The sequence below is a fragment of the Harpia harpyja genome, chromosome 11, assembly GCF_026419915.1.
Source record: "Harpia harpyja isolate bHarHar1 chromosome 11, bHarHar1 primary haplotype, whole genome shotgun sequence".
NCBI classification, from domain to species: domain Eukaryota; kingdom Metazoa; phylum Chordata; class Aves; order Accipitriformes; family Accipitridae; genus Harpia; species Harpia harpyja.
In genome coordinates this window covers 15021187-15040045 of record NC_068950.1, presented here as the reverse complement: position 1 = coordinate 15040045, position 18859 = coordinate 15021187, and the positions used below count along the sequence as shown (strand labels likewise).

Here is an 18859-nt window from a genome sequence, read left to right as displayed (position 1 = left end):
GCTTCAGAATCCCACTGTCATTCCAGGCCATTTGAAGCAGTCACCTTCTCACCATCCAAGAGTGGAGCTGTCTTATTTAGAAGACGTTAAGAGAAAGGAACACAGAAGAGGTCTTTAGTATTAAAAATGATGTGAAGTTTGTTTTCCAAGAGTGCTTTCCCAGCTATGGCACAATACTATGCATTAACATTTATGCTTACCGGTACTAGTGTTTTATAAAAACACATAAGTTACTTACAATGAGGCTTAACATTGCTAATTTTGCCTGGGCTCAATTTTGTTTATGGCTGACCTTAGGAGAGACTGTTGTGGTTAAGAAGAAACCATCAGACTCACTGTAAATCTCTTTGTAGGCTGTGACCTAATCTGCAATAGCGGAGGCTATATTCCCATTTTAAATCTTCTACACACTACAATTTTAGAGTACAATGGGTTTTTTTTATTTCCTCCAACTAGATATTTTATAGAAAGCTTTCCCTATATCTCCTTATATCATATGATTTAAAATGTATTGAAATTAATGCAGTGGTAGAAGAAAATGTATAATTTATATACCCATTTGAAAAAAAAAGCTATGGCTTGAAATTCAAGACATTGACAGCCCTTGTTGGCCTGCTGCCCTAGAATTACTTTCAGATCCACTTGCAATTTAAGCTTCTTTCAAGATGAAAACACATCCACAACTTGTACAATACTCTACTAAGGGGTGTTTCCTGTCAGAACATTATTCTTAGATTAAACATCACTCTGAATGTCACAGCATAGTAACACAAATAAGAAATAGTAGGAAATAATAAAAGAAATAGTGTTGAAATAAAAACTATATTTTAAATTGTGCTTGTTTTCACCCCACACTGGCTTCCTGATTGATCATTGTTCAACCTAACTTCCTCTAAGTAGAACAAATGGCAGGAGACCCCATTCAGCAGACAGAGGCTGTGGCATGCATGCAGTACAGCTGGTCAGACTTGGCACTACTGGGCTTCAGGGCTCTTGTGTATGTATTAGCCAACCAGCCAGGAAACAGAGTTTTGATAGAACATACAAATCCATGGTTCTGATATGTAGGAAGATGGAGAGAATGCTGCCCATGGCCTCTGGCACTACTTATGATTACACGGTTCCATTATAGACTTTATCCCAGGAGCCAGACTGACTTATTTCCTCTCTCTTGTACAAGCCCAGGAACTCAAAGCCATCATCCTTCTCAACAACAGGCTTTGCCCTGAGCATTAAAGAACTCTATCCAATGGTTAACATATTGTTCGGGCTGGAAATAGATGGGCAGCACAGGGAGTACCACCTGCTATTAAATCTTAGCTTCTTGATAGCACCATGACAGCTGCTATTCTTGGCTCTTACACAGTAGAAGAAGAGGAAAAGGAGGAAAGAATAAGCTTCTAATACCTCTAGTGTCTGTATTCAATGCATAATTGTTTTCTTGACCAGCAGCCAGCACTGATGCTATGCTATTCTGTGGGAGGTGTTCTTCTGATTAATGGTACTCCAGTGACTTTGGAAGGCAGTATTTCCTCTACTAAGAAGAAGATCATTAACTCTGTCAGGCCTGCTAGTCTGCTTTTGGCAGTGGACAGGAACATGATTTCCAAAGGAGAATAATGCACATTTGGTACAAAAATTGTTTGAGGGCTGGAGAGTTTTTGTTAGAGAGAATGATTGCAAGACAAACAGGTAAAAAAAGGCTGAGCTTTACTGTGTGTGATGGGTTAACCCTGGCTGGATGCCAGGTGCCCACCAGAGCCGTTCTATCACTCCCCCTCCTCAGCTGGACAGGGGAGAGAAAATATAATAAAGAGCTTGTGGGTCGAGATAAGGATAGGAGAGATCACTCACCAATTACCGTCACGGGCAAAACAGACTCAGTTTGGGGAAAATTAACTTGATTTATTACAAATCAACCGGAGTAGGGTAATGAGAAATAAAACCAAATCTCAGAACACCTTCCCTCCACCCCTCCCTTCTTCCCGGGCACAACTTCACTCCCGGATTCTCTACCAACCCCCCAGCGGCACAGGGGGACGGGGATGGGGTTTACGGTCAGTTCATCACACATTATTTTCTGCCGCTTCATCCTCCTCAGGGGGAGGACTCATCACACTCTTCCCCTGCTCCAGCGTGGGGTCCCACCCATGGGAGACAGTCCTCCATGAACTTCTCCAACGTGGGTCCTTCCCACGGGCTGCAGTTCTTCACGAACTGCTCCAGCATGGGTCCTTTCCACGGTGTGCAGTCCTTCAGGCACAGACTGCTCCAGCGTGGACCCCCCACGGGGTCACAAGTCCTGCCAGAAAACCTGCTCCGTGGGCTCCTCTCTCCACAGATCCGCAGGTCCTGCCAGGAGCCTGCTCCAGCGCGGGGTTCCCACGGGGTCACAGCCTCCTTCGGGAACCCACCTGCTCCGGCATGGGGTCCTCCACGGGCTGCAGGTGGATATCTGCTCCACCGTGGACCTCCATGGACTGCAGGGGGACAGCCTGCCTCACCATGGTCTTCACCACGGGCTGCAGGGGAATCTCTGCTCCGGTGCCTGGAGCATCTCCTCCCCCTCCTTCTTCACTGACCTTGGTGTCCGCAATGTTGTTTCTCTTACATGTTCTCACTCCTCTCTCCAGCTGCTGAATACCGCCGTCCCAACTTTTTTCCTTCTTAAAAATGTTATCACAGAGGCGTTACCACTATCGCTGGTTGGCTCGGCCTTGGCCGGTGGCGGGTCCGTCTTAGAGCCGGCTGGTATAGGCTTTTCTCGAACACAGGGGAAGCTTCCAGCAGCTTCTTACAGAAGCCACCCCTGTAACCCCCCCCGCTACCAAAACCTTGCCACACAAAGCCAATACACTGTGTGATAAGAGAGGGGAGAAGGAAATAGGAGAGAATATACTGCTGCGTGCAAGGTGAAAACAAGAGAAGAAAGGGAACTTATATGTATAGATATATAAATATACATATTTATATAAGGCATATAAAAGATAGATAAGGATATGATTTTACTTATAGTGATATTTCTGAAAAAATTAATTTGCTCTAATTTTAGGATAGCAGTTAATAGTGACTCTCATGAACCCAGAAAGTGTTTGTGCAAGCCTCCTTGCTCAACATGTTAGAAATAATGTAGCGTGAACCCTCCACCCTGAACTCCAGCTCAGGTTTCCCTGCTGCTACACTTTGCTCTCATAAACCCGGTTACTTCTGAAGTCTGAAATCTTTCCTCAGCTTTCCTGTTGGAGAAGCTGCTAGTCACTTCTTCCTTGTCCACATCTAGGTATCACTGCTCCTGCAGCCAGGCAGCTCACTTTTAGTGTCCCGTGTCCCTCTTTTATCTTCAGAGATGAAGCTTCCTCTTGTCTCTCCCAGAGGGTTTAGGTCTTCATCTCTCCATATTCCAAAACACTTCATTTAAGAAAGACTCCAGGAAAATATGAAAGCTGGTTTGTAAGTTCTCTAAAAGTTTCAACTCAGTCTGTGGCAGAATTATAAAACTGTCATCTTTTTAAAAAAAATCCAGCTTCCATATTCTACTCCCTCAGTTTCCTCAGCAGTGAATTTCAAAGGATGATTACTTGCATTAATAATTGTTTCCATTTATACGCTCTGAATCATAAAAGAATGCCAAAACTTTTATAATAGCTTTAGCCTACTTCCTCTCTCTGAAATAGCATAAGATAAAGCAAAACAATCTTTTCATAGCAAAAACTGTGGAAGGAACTCAAGGTTGCTAAAGTAAGCCAAAAAATTTCTCCTAGTGCTAGAATAACTTAGTCCCTAGATTCGGTAAATAAAGGACTTGTAGTAGAACAGGAGGACCTCAACTTGGAAATACTTCTGAATTTGGTATGGATGAGGCCATCATTTCTAGTTTTACTCTTCCAAGAAATCATTTGCCACTTTTGGAGAAGAGCTGTAAGATGTATGGTCTAAAACCACAGTTCACAAAGAAACACAAAAGAAGGCAATCAACTTTTAGCCCAAGGTTAAGAGGACATTCAGACAAGAGCTGTAATTAGTTACACAGAATGTACCTAAAACTGAGAAAAACTTTTAATCTGCTTGACATGCATTAAAAGCTCCAAAAATTAGAAACTGAAATTGGCAATGTTCAAACTGAAAAAAAGAATGCACCCTCTGTAGTTAAATACTACAACAGCTTGTTGAGAAATTCTGAGAAATCTTCAGCATCAGCTTTTAAGTCAGGATGAGATGTTTTTCTGGGAGATGGTTTCTTCTTCAGTCACAAACTTGCTGACATAGACAGCAAGAGCCATTTGGTGATGTTCCCTTGACTGCATTAAAAAGTGAGCAGGTGAGGGGATTATGGTGGTCTTCTCTGTCCTTAAAAACTTTGAGAATGAAAATCATATGAAGGGTAGCAGCAAACTAACTTTTCTAAGAATTGCAACTTTTCTGTTATTCTTGTGTTTGAACCTCAGCTTTGATACAGACAATTAGTCAGATGATAGCAAGTTTAGAAGAAAAGGTTTCAAGGTATAAAATGAATGTTTTACATTATAAAGCTTGTATTCTTTTCTTGCTGTCAAAGCAATTCTGTCTTGATGGTCTGTTCAGGAACTACAACTGACCTATATTCTCTGATATATTCAAATGAAAAACCCCACTCAAATACACCCAGAAAGCACAGAATTTAAATAAAAACTGTTTTTCTTATTCCTTTTTTCTTTCAGTTGAAAAGTACATTTACAGTGCAGGTTAATTCACTGTTTTTAGTGCCTGCATTAATGTGGTCAATATGCCCAATTAATCTTTTTTTATTTTAGAGACAAGAAACGTTTGTGTGTAATTTTTCTCATCTCTTTCTACTAATATGCAGTAGTTCCATAAAAGCTGAAAAAAGAGATTATTGGCTTTATAGCTTCTTAAAAGAAAAGTAAATTTGTGAGAGAAAACTTTAAAACCTGACAACTAAGTTGAAAAAAACCCACACCTATCAAATAGTGATTTCCAAATACTAATTTAGGCACACTGGTGATGTGCAGAATCTTTAAGAAACTGTGCAGTTCTGTTTAGTCTTATGCTCTTGACTGGTAAATTGCATTAAATTTCAGGTAAGTTACATAAAGCTCTTTCTACTATAATTCTTCCAATTTGTCTTTGATAAAAAATGGCATCTGCAAGAATGTGTCTGAGAGGAAAGACAGCTCATAGGAGCTACAGCCAATTGTCACCTATTATCCGTGTAAATTTAAGCTAGACTGGGGATAAGACAGTTTGGATCTGCAAGAGAAACAGGAGGATGCTGGAAAGTAGAAGGGCTATACAAGAACGTATTTATCTAGGTTCTACTAATAGTTGTGGACATAAAAGTACTAAAAAATATTAGTGTTGATTATGTATTACATAGCTTATCCTAGTCATTCAGCCATGGCCAACTGCTTTGTTTCAGATATTCCTCCAATGTTATTTGCTTGCTGCATCCTTGATCTTTGCCTTCTGTGTTAATTTTGTAAATGAATGTTGTACTATATTTAGCTGGGACCTTCAGCAGGATCTTTCAAGCTTTCTAATCTTTTTGCTTTTCTACAATCTTATCTAAGGGAAATCTTAATTGACATAGCTATATGAATGACTCAGCAAAGTGGTAGCTAAACCACAGTCCACAGGTTGCCTTGGACTTAATTCTCACAGTACTGAGTCTGTAACCAAACCAGCTATTGATGTACCTTGCAAAAGCAAAGTTACTGCAAATGCTGTGTATCTTGGCTAGATTTTGAGGACAATGAGTCCTTCCACTAATAACTCTATCTGGTATCTTAATTGGTAAGTAAATGAATAAAAGATGTGTTTATTGCTGTGTAATTGACTTGTTTGTTTTCCCTGCTGTCATTGATTTATTATGGAGAGGGGAAGGGTACAAGCCTTTGAATTCATTTATCTTTCTCCTACAATTGAAAAGTCATCTGTTTTTAGGAATTGGTCCTACTGTCTACATATTTCTTCAAAGTGGAGGCCAAAAGTACAGAAAACTGGAAATACCATAGTAAGATCAAATGTGGTATGATAGTCTTTCTCTAAATCGTTCAAATTAGCCAGCTATGTACCTAAGTGACTTATCATCAAAAAGCAAAGAACATGGCCTGTTTCTTGAAATATTTTTAAAATTTGCCTTGTGCTAATGAAAACACTTGTTGCATTTGGTCCAAATGTGGGGAAATTATTAATTTAGTTTCAGTTTCTAGCCCATCTGGTTGTTCTAGGGCTGTATTCACATCAGAGACTAAACATAAACAATAGGAACAGCAGCATCCTAAGTTGCTTATTTTTTATTTATTTTTTTCCAAACAATGATTTTGTTATGGAGTACAGCCTCCAATTCTAATAAATAACACTCGTTGCTTGTCCTATGCCTATAACACATGACAGAGTATCACTGTTAAGGCCTGTGGTAATACCTAGGTAGTCACCCCCAGCTAGTCAACAGAGCAGAGTAGTTTGCAAATGAAGAACATTTGTCTGAATGACATATTTCTGAATGAGTATTGCTTTGTTTTGCAGGGAGTTTGGCCGCTGGAAAGTAAACAATCTTGCTGTTGAAAGAAGAAATTTCCTTGGCTCCCCGCTGCCACTTGCCCCTGAATTCTTCCGTAACATAAGGCTACTCGGACGCCGCCCGACCCTTCAACAGATCACAGAAAACCTTATCAAGAAATATGGGACACATTTCCTACTGTCAGCTACCTTGGGAGGTAGGGTTAACACTTGGAAATATTGTGCATGAGTTCGGTGTGACTGAACTAAAAGTGTTGGTCACAACTGATTTCTCTGTAAAACTGTGGTGCTCCTTCTTCTCAGAGCAGCTGGGCTGAGCAGCCCTCCCTGGGCTGGACTTTAAAGTATGGCAACAGGTTTTGTCTACAAGCCTTATGGCCCCTTCTGCTGATGTTAGTCTTTGCTTTATTGATGCTGTGTAAACAATTTTAAGGACAAAAAGATAAGAAATCGTGTTGCTAATATTGAGGTACGTTACCCGAGTTCCTGGTGTGCATGCTTCTGGTCTTTTGGGAATGTTTCTCTGCACTAAGAGGTCATGAAGGAGAGTGACATTTTTCTGTAAGAGGCCCTTATAACAGTTTACATAATAACAGATTACACAACTATCTGGGTCCATTACAGTACTGCAGAGGTGAAGCAAGAAAACCAGTAACAATTATTTCCAAAAAATATTTTCAGCTAGGAGACTTTTAAACTACCTTGGCTGCTGGGAAGTCCCTATATTGTCACTCTACCCTTTTTAGAACTAGTCTCCACTTAACCAGTGGGACTAAATTTTCAAAATGGGATGATGAGGCTTTGCCATGTGATTCCTATTAACTTAATGGAATCTGCATTTCTAAATCCCCACAGACTAATTTGGAAAGGGTAGCCTGATGTATAATTGGGATCCAGTCACCAAATGGATTGAAGAAATCCAGTGAAGAGGCCTAAAGTTCAAGAGAAAGCATAAATTATTCTGAATGAAAGATAATTAGTACCTGCGATTACCCATCTAGGCATTACAAAATGAACTGACATTTTAGAAATGCAGTTTTATCCCTTGGTGGGTGATTATATTAAAGATAATTCTGGTGATTGAGTATCCTTCCAGCAGGACAGTCTTGTCAAAATCCTTTCTTCACCTGAGGAATGGTTCTCTTTAATACATTTCATAACTGAATTCTAACCATATATTAAGGAAATGACAGCCTTCCTATTCTCTTTTGGCGGATATCTGAGATCTATAACAACTGAAATGGCTCAGAGTAGCTCCCTTTTGGAAAAGACTGTTCTAGAAACAAGGTGAATTTCTGTCTTGCTGTAGTTATTTAAAATAATAAAGAATTAATTCCGATTATTATTTTGGGAACTAGTGCTTCTACAGCAAATACATTACCATTAGAAATTTAAGAACAAATTACATGTATTGACCAGCAATTTGGAATAATTGGAATTTCTTTTAATTACTCAGTATATTTCTTCCATGCAAAAAGTACACTTTTTATAAATGACCATATATTTTTCTTGTGTATACAGCACATAGCACATCTGAACACAAAAACTAACTGCAGAAGAGAAAGAAAATGTTTCTTAAAATATAAAGCGTAATAATTAAAGATTTGGCTGCAGCATGTATCCTAATGCAAGGATTATCCAATGGTAAAAATTATTTTTAGCATTATTATTATCTATTTGCTAATTATGAACTAACATAAATTTCAGTACTAACAGCCTTATAACGAAATTTATTTTCAAGCTGAAATTGGACCTAATATCTCGGTGTCCTGATCCAACGCTGGGGAAGGTTTCGATATGATCCCAAGAGCAAGATTAAGACACAAACAAGGTCAAATGCCATATGCCCAAAAGAGTTTTTATTATCAAAAGTATCAAAAGTAGAAAATAGTAGCGATAGGGTAGAATGGAAGAAAAGGCAGAAATCAAGCAAGCAGTTGGGATAGACTTGCAAGGATAGTCACCACCATGGATCCAGTGGTGTCCCGTTGGTCCTCAGTCTTCAATTCTTCAGTGGTGGGTGCACATCATGGCTTGTCTCCACGTGTTTTTTATAGGGCATATTTTGATGACGTATGCACATATGTATTGTTCATGCACTGTTCAAACGCTGCAGGTTTCCTCTATCACACGACCTTCGTGTGATCAACACCAGAAACCAGTATCTTATCTCAAAGACTACAGTTTCCATGAGAATGGTAGCCTCCACATTCTTGCATGCTTGTCGGCTTCAGCCTGTTTTCTCTCCTGAATGCCTCAGCGACTTAGTAATTGTCCTTATGGACGGAGGAATGTCCTGCTTAGACGGGCCATCTGAGAGACAAAGGGCTTGAGATAAGCAGTCCTCAATTCTTGAGATGAATGGCTTGAGATGACAGTCCAGTCTCTCACACCTAACAATTTTTGAGACAAGCAGCTCAAGGTAACAATTCAGTCTCTCACACTCAGGGAAAACAGTCTAACACAAGAATAGCTGCTCTTTAAAAGTCCAAAGCGCCAGTATCACACTGATCACAAAAGAGCTACAGACTTGACACCTTTTAGGAAGTATGGCCCTAAGTAAACACTAAAACTTAAGGTAGTTCCTTTGAAGACGTTTGAAAATTATAGCTTAAACATTCAATATTCTTCCTGAAGCCTCAGGATTTGCTGCAGAGAAACTGGCGTAGGGTACCCTTTTCTCATCCCTCTTCAGACCACTTCACAAAGGCCCTAAAATGCAGTATTTGCCATATGCTTGCAAAAATTTTCCACTCACAGGGAGACAGTGTTGACCTCTGGACTTTATCAATGCTTAATGAAGTCAAAGAGGTTTTTTGTATTGACTTTGATGGGGTTTGATTTAGGTCCCTAGCCTCAGTTTTTAGGCATGATTTCAGGCACACCTGCTACCTTCCATTTTCATTGGATGGGTACTGAATACTTTGCAAAATTGGTTCAATTAAAATAATTACAGGGAATTAGTAATTTCTAAGAATGCTTTCGTGAGGTAGCTAATAACCCTATACTTTCCTGTATGTGTTAGTTCTCATTTTTGGGCTAGTTTGAACAGGGATTCCCAGAGATGCTTGTCCACACTTTATTAACATGTAATTAGATCTTTTTCTTTCAATAATGTATTAGTACTTTCCCTTTCATTACAAGTTGCTTTATTCTGAAAGCTTTGTCACTTATGTAGCTCCTTAAAAGCAGAAGACCAAAAAGAGTGTGCATAGTACTTTAATGAATCCCCAGTCACCTGTATTCACAGGCATGAAGGAAAGCTCGGCAAATGAACAATCCTGTGGTAAGATTTGTGTGTCTCTGTGACCATTTGGCTTTCGTGATTATCCCTTTTTGACCATAAAGGAAACTCTTGCACATGGTTGTTTGTGACACGTTACCAAGTCTTTATTTACAAACACAGAAATATACTCCTCAAGGGCATTCTGAAACAAGAACTTAGGGGAGTTCTATTTTTCTTGCTGCTGCAAGATAATGTGGAAAACGACATTTCTCACTGCTTCTTTTTCTTATGGAAATTTTATCTTCTTATGATGTAAGCCAAATGTCCATAAGGAACAGCTTCAAGCTGCACGGTAGAAGGACCCTATGTAATCCAGTGTTTGCATAGCAAACACTGGATTCGGCAGCGGGTTCACAGGCAAGATCACATGCCTGCGCACAGGAGTAACTTCTGCTTTTGTACTGACTGTCTGCAGTATTAAATCTGCAGGAAAAGGAGAGCTGTGGCTGCTCATTTTTGTTAAATTTCGTGCACAAATGGGGATGCTGTGTTGGGCTGGGCCATCACTAGGAGGTGAGGAAGTTTCCTCCACTCCTCTAGGACAACACGTATCTTGTTTGCATTAGCAAAATTGCAAATTTACACAGCCCAGACAATACTGACCAGAACAGCTGTAGAGGAAAGGGAAGAGAGGACTCATACAAGGGAACTCCATCCTTAAAGGTGAGAGAAGGCTGTATTGAACAAGTCCCTGATCATCTCATTTAATTAGACTTGCTTTGAGCAGGGAATTGGACTGGATGACTGCCAGAGATCCCTTCTAGCCTAAATTATTTTCTGACTCTATGAAATGTATTTCTAAATTCTTTATCAGCTTTCAACCAGCAGTTCCAAAAAGCAATGATTCTCCTTTGAATGAGAGACAACACACAGTATTTTTCTCTTTTGCTTGCATACAGCATGATGCAATGAAGGTCCAGCTTGCTCAATAATATACAAGAGCATTAGCTGCTGTACACCTTAATGGTTTACAAAAAACAGTGTGCAGCAGTGATCTTTAGAACTGGAAGTTATTGTGAAGCTGAGGGCACCACTATGGAATAAGCGTAGGAGGACGAAAATATCAGTGGATCCCACTTTAAAGGCATTCACTTTAATGCTGTTCCTACATATAGATGTAAAGGCCACTCAGCAGACCAATAGACTTGGTGATGAGGAAATTACAGATAACTAACATACTACAGTGAAATGATAGGCCCTTGTTTCAGGCATTTGGGTGATGTGAGCCTGATTTGGGTCCTTTGCAAGATTAGGATAGTGAACTTTGCAAATGAGTCCTCCTTGCGCCTGGAAACGTTAACTGTTCTGAATAAACAAATTTACAGCAGGTTGCCAAGGCTTCTTATGAAACTAGAACCTTTGTAGGCAATTGGCTAAATGGTAATCTTAAATGTTTGAGATGATCGATTTATTTTTGCTGTTATTGTCAGTCATAATTGCTCAAAGTGTTCATTACCAGACCATCAATACATTCACCTCTCTGGGTCAAGAAATATCCCTTGATAATGTTGCAGGTTTTGAGAATCAAAAGAAAAAAAGGTAGATTTGTCTTTACAACAGACAATCTTAATGGGCATCAGCAGATCAGGTTAACCCCAACCTCTTGTCATTCTCCTCTCCACTGATTACAGTCCTGCAAGTGAGTTTGATAGTTATACCTTTACTATTCTATGCACTGAATAAAGAGGGTCAGGTTTTCTGCTCCTGATTAATATTCCTCTTAAGCAGTATATTACTCTGTGTACAGAGATGGGAGAAATTGTCAAATGGTGTAAAACAATGAATCAATGAATTTTGAAGGATTTATGATCACTTACACTAACTGCTGATATGACCTTTGTTTTCTATAGACTTCTTCCAAGGTAAGATACAAAATATTGGCAAATAAGGGAGGGAGACTCCGGTCTCAAATGACTCATGTGAGAAAAAAACTTGATAATTTAGCATCAGACTTGCAACTTCCCCCCCACCCCTGCCCCAGGTATGTAAATTTTCCAGCAGTTAAGATTATGGATGCTAAGGGGAAGAAAAAAATGCAAAAATATATTCTCTTTCTATTCTCTCCCTGTCTACTCAATGAAGAAAAATTTTAAAACCTAAAACAGATGGTATGTATGGAATTAACGTGCACTGTTATTCACTTGAACCACAGAAATGATACCACATCTGGCCTGGCATTAATTTATATACTTTTTGAACCTGTGCATTTCCATCAGCATCTGCTTAAGTTTGGGAAAATGACCTGATAAAACCCTAATGGTACATTCTGTGATCCATACATGAATGGATTTTCCACTAGCACTAAGTTATTTTTTATCACAAAGGCATAGTAATTTTTTTTTTACTTTTTACTATAATGCTTTACAACTATTGTAGCTGAGCTATTCTATTTAATCAGAAACTTTTGAGGAGTTCATAGGCCAAAGCCCTTTACGCCTTTGTAATATACATATATGTGTATGAAGACAGAGCTCTAAGTAGGTAACCATGGATGATGCTCAGATATATCTGCCTTTGAGTGTTATCCTTTTCTTACTGTTTCCTCACTTTCTGACATGAAGTGATGGGAACTGCTTGGATCACTGCTTTTTCCTGCCTGCTACCCAGTTGACAGATGAAAATATGAAACATCAAGGCATATGATCCTTTCATCATTACAAAGATGTAGGTACAGGAAAACAATATCTCGATAATTGAGGCAGAAAATAGCACTAAGTATTTAAATCATATGAATATGTATTATTATGTATAACAAAATATATTTACTCCTTCAATAGATGGTTAAATTTAGTTACAGTTGTTACAACATTATTCCAATTCTACCATGTCAATGATGGTGATTTGCATTTTTTATTTAAATAATTCTTGAAGATATTCTTAAGATGCACACAAAATTAAGTTCTAATTTATGAATTCCATTTATAAACTGTTATTTAGGAGTCTTATACCTAAGTAGCCATGGACGTGTTATGTGTCTAGGTAAATTTCTATATACCTATTTTATTTCATGCATTATTTTTTGAAAAATAGCATGTAGAATATTTTTCTCAACTCAGGAGTTAGTTTAACTTATAAATACAAATCATGGAAAACATGTTAATATAAACGTAGAAAGAATTAAATATATAGGCTAAGTTATAAGCTTGCAAATTCCAGGGCTCACAGGGACATTAGTATGTATTGTGCCAAGGTCAGTGTCTAGTGTGAGTCAGTCTCCTGCTCCCCCGGTGAATATCTGTCAGTGACAGCAGCTACATGGTGATAAAACATCAGCGTAGTGACTCTGCTAATTTCTTGAACCAATCATTGGATTACATGGTGTTGTTTTGTGAGCATGACCAAATGTTTTTATGCTATTTCTTTTAAACCTGAGAAAGTGAAGTTAACTGACTAATGAATTTTGTGAAGTAGAGAGAATACTGCTTTCAGAGCTTGTGGAAAGCACAGCTGTGCGGACCTGATGCTGAATAATCATGTTTTCTTAGTATTCACTGTCATTAATCCTTTTCAGTTCTTAAAATTTGTAACCTTGAATAGTCTTCTAAATCACACTTGTTTTTTAGCTAATGCTTGGATGTCGTCTTAGCTTATTTCATGGTGGCAGACTGTAACCAGTAAAAAACAAGATTCATCCATGTTTCAAATGTGACAGAAGAGTCTCTTTTGGCATGGGTTTTCTCTAAATTAACTTAAAACTCAAATCGTCTTCCACAAATTAAATACGAGTTCGTGATGTTTTACTTTACTTTACAAACCCCCGAGTTCTGGGTGTGAAAGGGAGCCCTGTTACAATTCTGCAGTGACATGGATGCCTGAGTACCAACGTATGGGGGAGTTCTGTTTTTTAATCCACTTTTCCTAGCAAGTGCTAAATCAGCTCTGACAGATGAAAAGCTTTCAGAATCTGTAAGATATCTTTTGAACAGCAAATATTTTTGAAATGTATCTGATTGCACCTGGTATTAGCATAATGCCTGAGAATACCAGTGATGAACCAGGACCCATATGTTTGAGATGCCATACAAACACAATGCAAAGATTTTTGAGCAGAAAGAGCTTCCTTCACGTTTACACTGAAGACCGCATCACTACAGCTGCGTGCCTTTGCTCAACCTTGGGAGATGTAATCTGACGTGATCTATGACAAAGTAAACATTCAAAATAATTTCAACCCAGTTACAGAGCATGAAAAACAAAATGTATCTGTCAGGGAGCGGGGATGGAGACTGCAGCGCTGGGGATGCTAGGGGATCCTACCTGCCAAAACACACCCACCAGCAACTGCCATGGCAAGTATGGGATCGAGCAGAACTAGGATAGTAGGATGATGTGGTAACTATGAGGGGGTTCAAAGGTTATTTTCCTGACATTATCTGATCAAAACAAAACAACACAACACACAACACTGTCCTTTTTCAAGTTAGTTTTTTTTTAAATGGGAGTTTTTATTGCAGTTCTGCTCTCCACCCCCCTGGAGAACAAATGTTTTTGGTGGGCAAAAAATAAACTAACTCTGTTTTAATAATAAAACTTACCCGAATTCTGTTGAAATAAAAACAGCCCTACCATCTCTACTAATAATTAATACAGATCAATCAAAAGAGTTTACACCAGAGCAAGATGGGGTGACACACTGGCTAATGAAACACAAAGAACCTAAAAAAACCTTTTTCTCTACTTTCCAGAGATTTTCTACAACATTAAGCACTTGGGTTTTTTTACCTTACAATTCATTAGATTTGCAGTGGAAAGCTGGTCGAGCTTGCAAAAGTCACTTTAATCTAAATACACTACATAAGACCTCTGGAAAAGGGGAAAAAATGGAGAAAAATCTCCTAGTGAAATTTTGCACCTTATTTGCGCAGCCTGAACTGGTCACTGATGTGGTATTTACCCTTGTGAGTTCTGATGTTGCCTGCTCTGATATGACTGTGTCTTTATAGCTCCACAAACAGCTGCACAAAGCCCATGGTCCCTGGCTCAAATCCCAGCCCAGTCCATTGCTTTTCATTTCAGAAACATCTTTCATACTGGCTAGAGTCACAAGGCTGGTTTTGAAAAGGCAGGTTTTATTGCATAGGTATAGATGAATGCCAACAGTGCTGGAACCTAGACCAGGTTTTGATGTCAAATGTCTCTCAAAGTACAAGTCATTAGACTTTGCTGTGCTTTTCCAGTTCTCTACTCACAGCAGTTGGCATGGATGCAGCACAGTGTGAATAATGGCCCACCTGGCCACAGGACCGGCACCACATCGCGTCGGCGTAGCATAGCAAAATGCGGTGCACAAGTCTGCACTAATGCAACGTGATTGCGCCTGCCCTGCCAAGCAACCCTAGTCTGCTTTGCAGGAGGTTTTGGCAGTAGTGAAATAAAATGCGAATCTGTGTCTACTTATTACAGCAGAAAGATTAGGTAACTGAATGGGGAAATCTTGTTATGGAGGCTGCTTTAATTCCTGGTTCTTTGGAGTTCAGGCAATTAATCCCTGCTTTGATGACTGTATGCACAAAAAAAAATGACCCATTACAAAACTGTAGAAGGAGAAGTATAAATATAGTGGTGAAAACTGAGGTCGGCTCCAGCTGGAATGGCCAGCTGTCCTGGGCAGCAGCTGTCCCTTCCAGGGCAAAATGAACATACTGGACAAGCCCGGCAGGTCTAATTAGATACGAGGCTCCTGGATAATGGCAGTTTTGCCTATGTAAGTTTTAAAGGGCCTGACAATCCTCTGAACTTGTGAGAGATTGGAAAACACCATAAGGTACATTGGTTAACATGAACACACTCCTCTTTTTCCAAACACAAATGAATTCTGCAAGCTGAGGTAGCTGTGTGTCAAATTTGTCAACAGATGTGGTCTCCTGCATGGAGGTATGCATTCTTCATTTAGCATTGCTCACCACCAAGCTTATCTCCCTTTAAAGATGATGTCATGTTTTCATCCTACATATTATCCCTCTACGGCTATTACTTCTTGGCACATAAACCCATCCAAAGCTGGCATCCCATTCTCTGAATGGGCAAAATGCCACTGTAGCAGATGGGTGAGCAATGAAACTAGCACAAGTGGCAAGTCAGACCCTATCAGGGTAGCTTCCTCTCCAGGAACAAGGAAATAGCATTCAGTGGAGTTGTTCAGCACCTGAAATACAGGTATAATGATATTATTCATTGATTCTTGAGATTAATGTTAAAGAATGAAAGTTACCAAACACATGGTCAGAAAGTGAGAAAAGTGTTTTTGTAGTCACTTTGGACATAAGTTGCATAGAAGAAAATACTGATTCAATAAATTACTTTCCTAATTCATTTTCTGAAGTAAAGAGTTTTGCCTAAACACATTACTAAATGAATGAATTCTTGCTTGGCCTGAAATGCAGGAAAAAATATCCATGAAATAAACAATAACCATGGAAAATTCCTTACAAATTTAACAGTATCAGTAGGTCTGATCTAGAACGGTTCTTAAGAACTCAGTTAAATAAGTGAGATTTTGCTTTGGTTTTGTTTTCAATAATCCTACAAGAATTAAAATTGCTAAATTCAATAGTATTTCTCCATGTCTCTAAAGAGAAAGGAAGTGAGAAATTCACAACGTAAGATGCTGGAGTTTCTCTTTGCTTTCAGAAAAGCACCTCTGCTTTGGGAGTTAGGAAAGTGTTATTTATGTTTCCCTTTTTTTAAAGAAACTGATTAACATTCTTATATATTTTTATACTTCTCAGTTATATAAATTTGGTTTACGACAACTGTTATATCAGGTTTCAGGCATATTAGCATTGCTGAATTGATTAGAAAGCACAGGATTGCTTATAATAAAATTGCTTGTAACAAGGTATCTTTCTTCTAAAATCATGAGATAAGTGTTTTAAAAGAAAGAAAGAAAGAAACAAACAAACAAAAAAAGAAAAGTCTCCAGTATTACACTGGTTTCATTTTCTTCTACGCTAACACTAAATACTAAAAAATGAAGGTATTAAGCAACCTTGGAAATAAACACATTTTATGCATTATTTAAATTGAATGTGTATAGAATATATTGTTGGTAAATAGGAATTAGTATAGCAGACTTACCCCCAGTGTCATTGCATTTTAGGCATAAATATGTCCTATTGTACAGCTGTTATTCATATGAGGCACCAAAAAAAAAAGAATAAATACCTAGAATGGTATCTGTTGTCCATGTGCTTAGGCACTGAAGTATCTGCACCTGCCACCAGGGAGAGATATCTAAACATTATGCAACAGCTAGGGAAAACTTCAGCTCGCCACCTTTTCTGGCAAAATGAGACTTGCAGAAGATGTCACTGATGAATGCTGTGGTTTCTGTTTCCCTGCTCAGGAGAGGAGTCACTCACAATTTTTGTGGACAAACGGAAGCTGAGCAAGAGGTCAGAAAGAAGCGATCCCAGCACGAACAGCTCTGCAGTGACTCTGGAGACCCTGCACCAGCTCGCAGCCTCCTACTTCATTGACAGGGACAGCACACTGCGCAGACTCCACCACATCCAGATTGCCTCCACTGCCATAAAGGTAGGGGAGGTCCTCTAGGACCAACCTGCAGATGTCTTTCCAGTTTCACTGGCTGCTTCTCTGGAGAAATATGTTTTGATTAGTAAAAAAAGATTTGTTAGCAAAACAATAGTTTTTATTCTAAACTTTTTTACCTGAATCAAAGCATTCAACTGATAACGAAGATTCTAGTTTAGAAGAGGGTTTAACACACTAAAGATATTACTCTTGATGAGTGATACATAATTTGAATGATACAGATGGCCCTTATAGAAGCGTTTGGTCATTGAGACAATCTCCTTTACATGTGTACCCAGAAACTGTATTTATAGACAGACATATTTGTGTATGGGCACATACAGTTCCCTCATACTTCTTTTCTTCTTTCTTTTCCTTCTTTTTTTTTTTTTCAGACATAGTTATTGTATTCCTGTGACTGAAACTTTTTTTTTTTTTAACTGACCTTTGAAACAATTTAGAGCTCTTGGTTCTGCACTTTTGTGAAGGCACATCTTATTTTCTGTTAGGGATGTCTTTTAGTACAGTTTGCCAGTCAAAGCATCCTGCCTACTGACTGCTGTAGGTCACTCATAGCACTGGAGCATGCTTGGCTAAGATCAGTGCCCCAGCAGGTATTGTGTAAAACAGCAACTCTTCTTTCGAGCAGCTCTCTAGCCTAATATTGCTTATTTGAAATAAACTCTCTCAGTCCAGCATTGAATAGCAAATAAAACTTTAATCTGCAGTTGAATATGCATTAATTATGAAGTTTTTAATATAAGATGTGATTTAGAATCCATTCCGCTTGTCAGATCTTTTCGCTGGTAACTGAGGTCTTCATTAAAGACCATCTAAAGCCAACTGCAGTTTCCAACTACCTTAGCTTTTATTGAAGTAAATATAAATTTACATCCTTGGGAGTGCCACGGCCTTTACAGTGAGAAGGATACAACTGGAATTTGTGGCTCGGCAGCACCTGTTCAGTTTGGCTACTGGTATATGGAGGATATTCCTCCTGTCCCATCCATCGTGAGCTAGCGGCATGGCAGCTAACCTGAGCTCAGAGCTGGTCATCCGCAGATGCAGGATGGTGTTTGGCTGTTCAGACAGCACAGCTGAAAATACAGCAGAACAAACACGAAGTCTGATCTCATCTGAGGGCTGCCCATCGGATCACACAGTCTTGCTGCAGACCATCGTACTACCCATCCCTCTGATCTGACTTAATCTTCATAATCTCATTGTTTATCGTGCAGATGTAGAGCAACCTTTAAAACTAGGCTCCTTCCATCAAACCACATGCAAAACTTTCCTTCTATGTTCAGATAATTTATGGCTGAAACCAGTGGTAACTAAAGTGATAGAACATAGAAATGTAGAGACAAAACAGTGTCTGAAAGAAATTCCTCCTTTCTATTCACTGAAATTTTTTTTAAAGCAAATTTGTGTCATAATGCAAAATTCAACCCTGCTTCCTAACAATTTATGTAATGAACCTTCTGCATGCTCAAAGTTTTTTACAAACACTACAAAATGACT

The 18859-nt window shown here is 39.0% G+C and overlaps 1 protein-coding gene across 2 annotated transcripts in view; it reads left to right on the top strand.

The window, feature by feature from the left end:
• BRINP3 (BMP/retinoic acid inducible neural specific 3) overlaps positions 1–18859 on the top strand; it is a 233209-nt gene that overhangs the window by 125061 nt on the left and 89289 nt on the right. For both annotated transcript variants that reach the window (XM_052801461.1, XM_052801462.1), the window contains exons 3-4: positions 6526–6716; positions 17151–17341. In XM_052801461.1, the coding sequence (XP_052657421.1) occupies positions 6526–6716; positions 17151–17341 (382 nt within the window). The remainder of the gene's footprint in view (positions 1–6525; positions 6717–17150; positions 17342–18859) is intronic.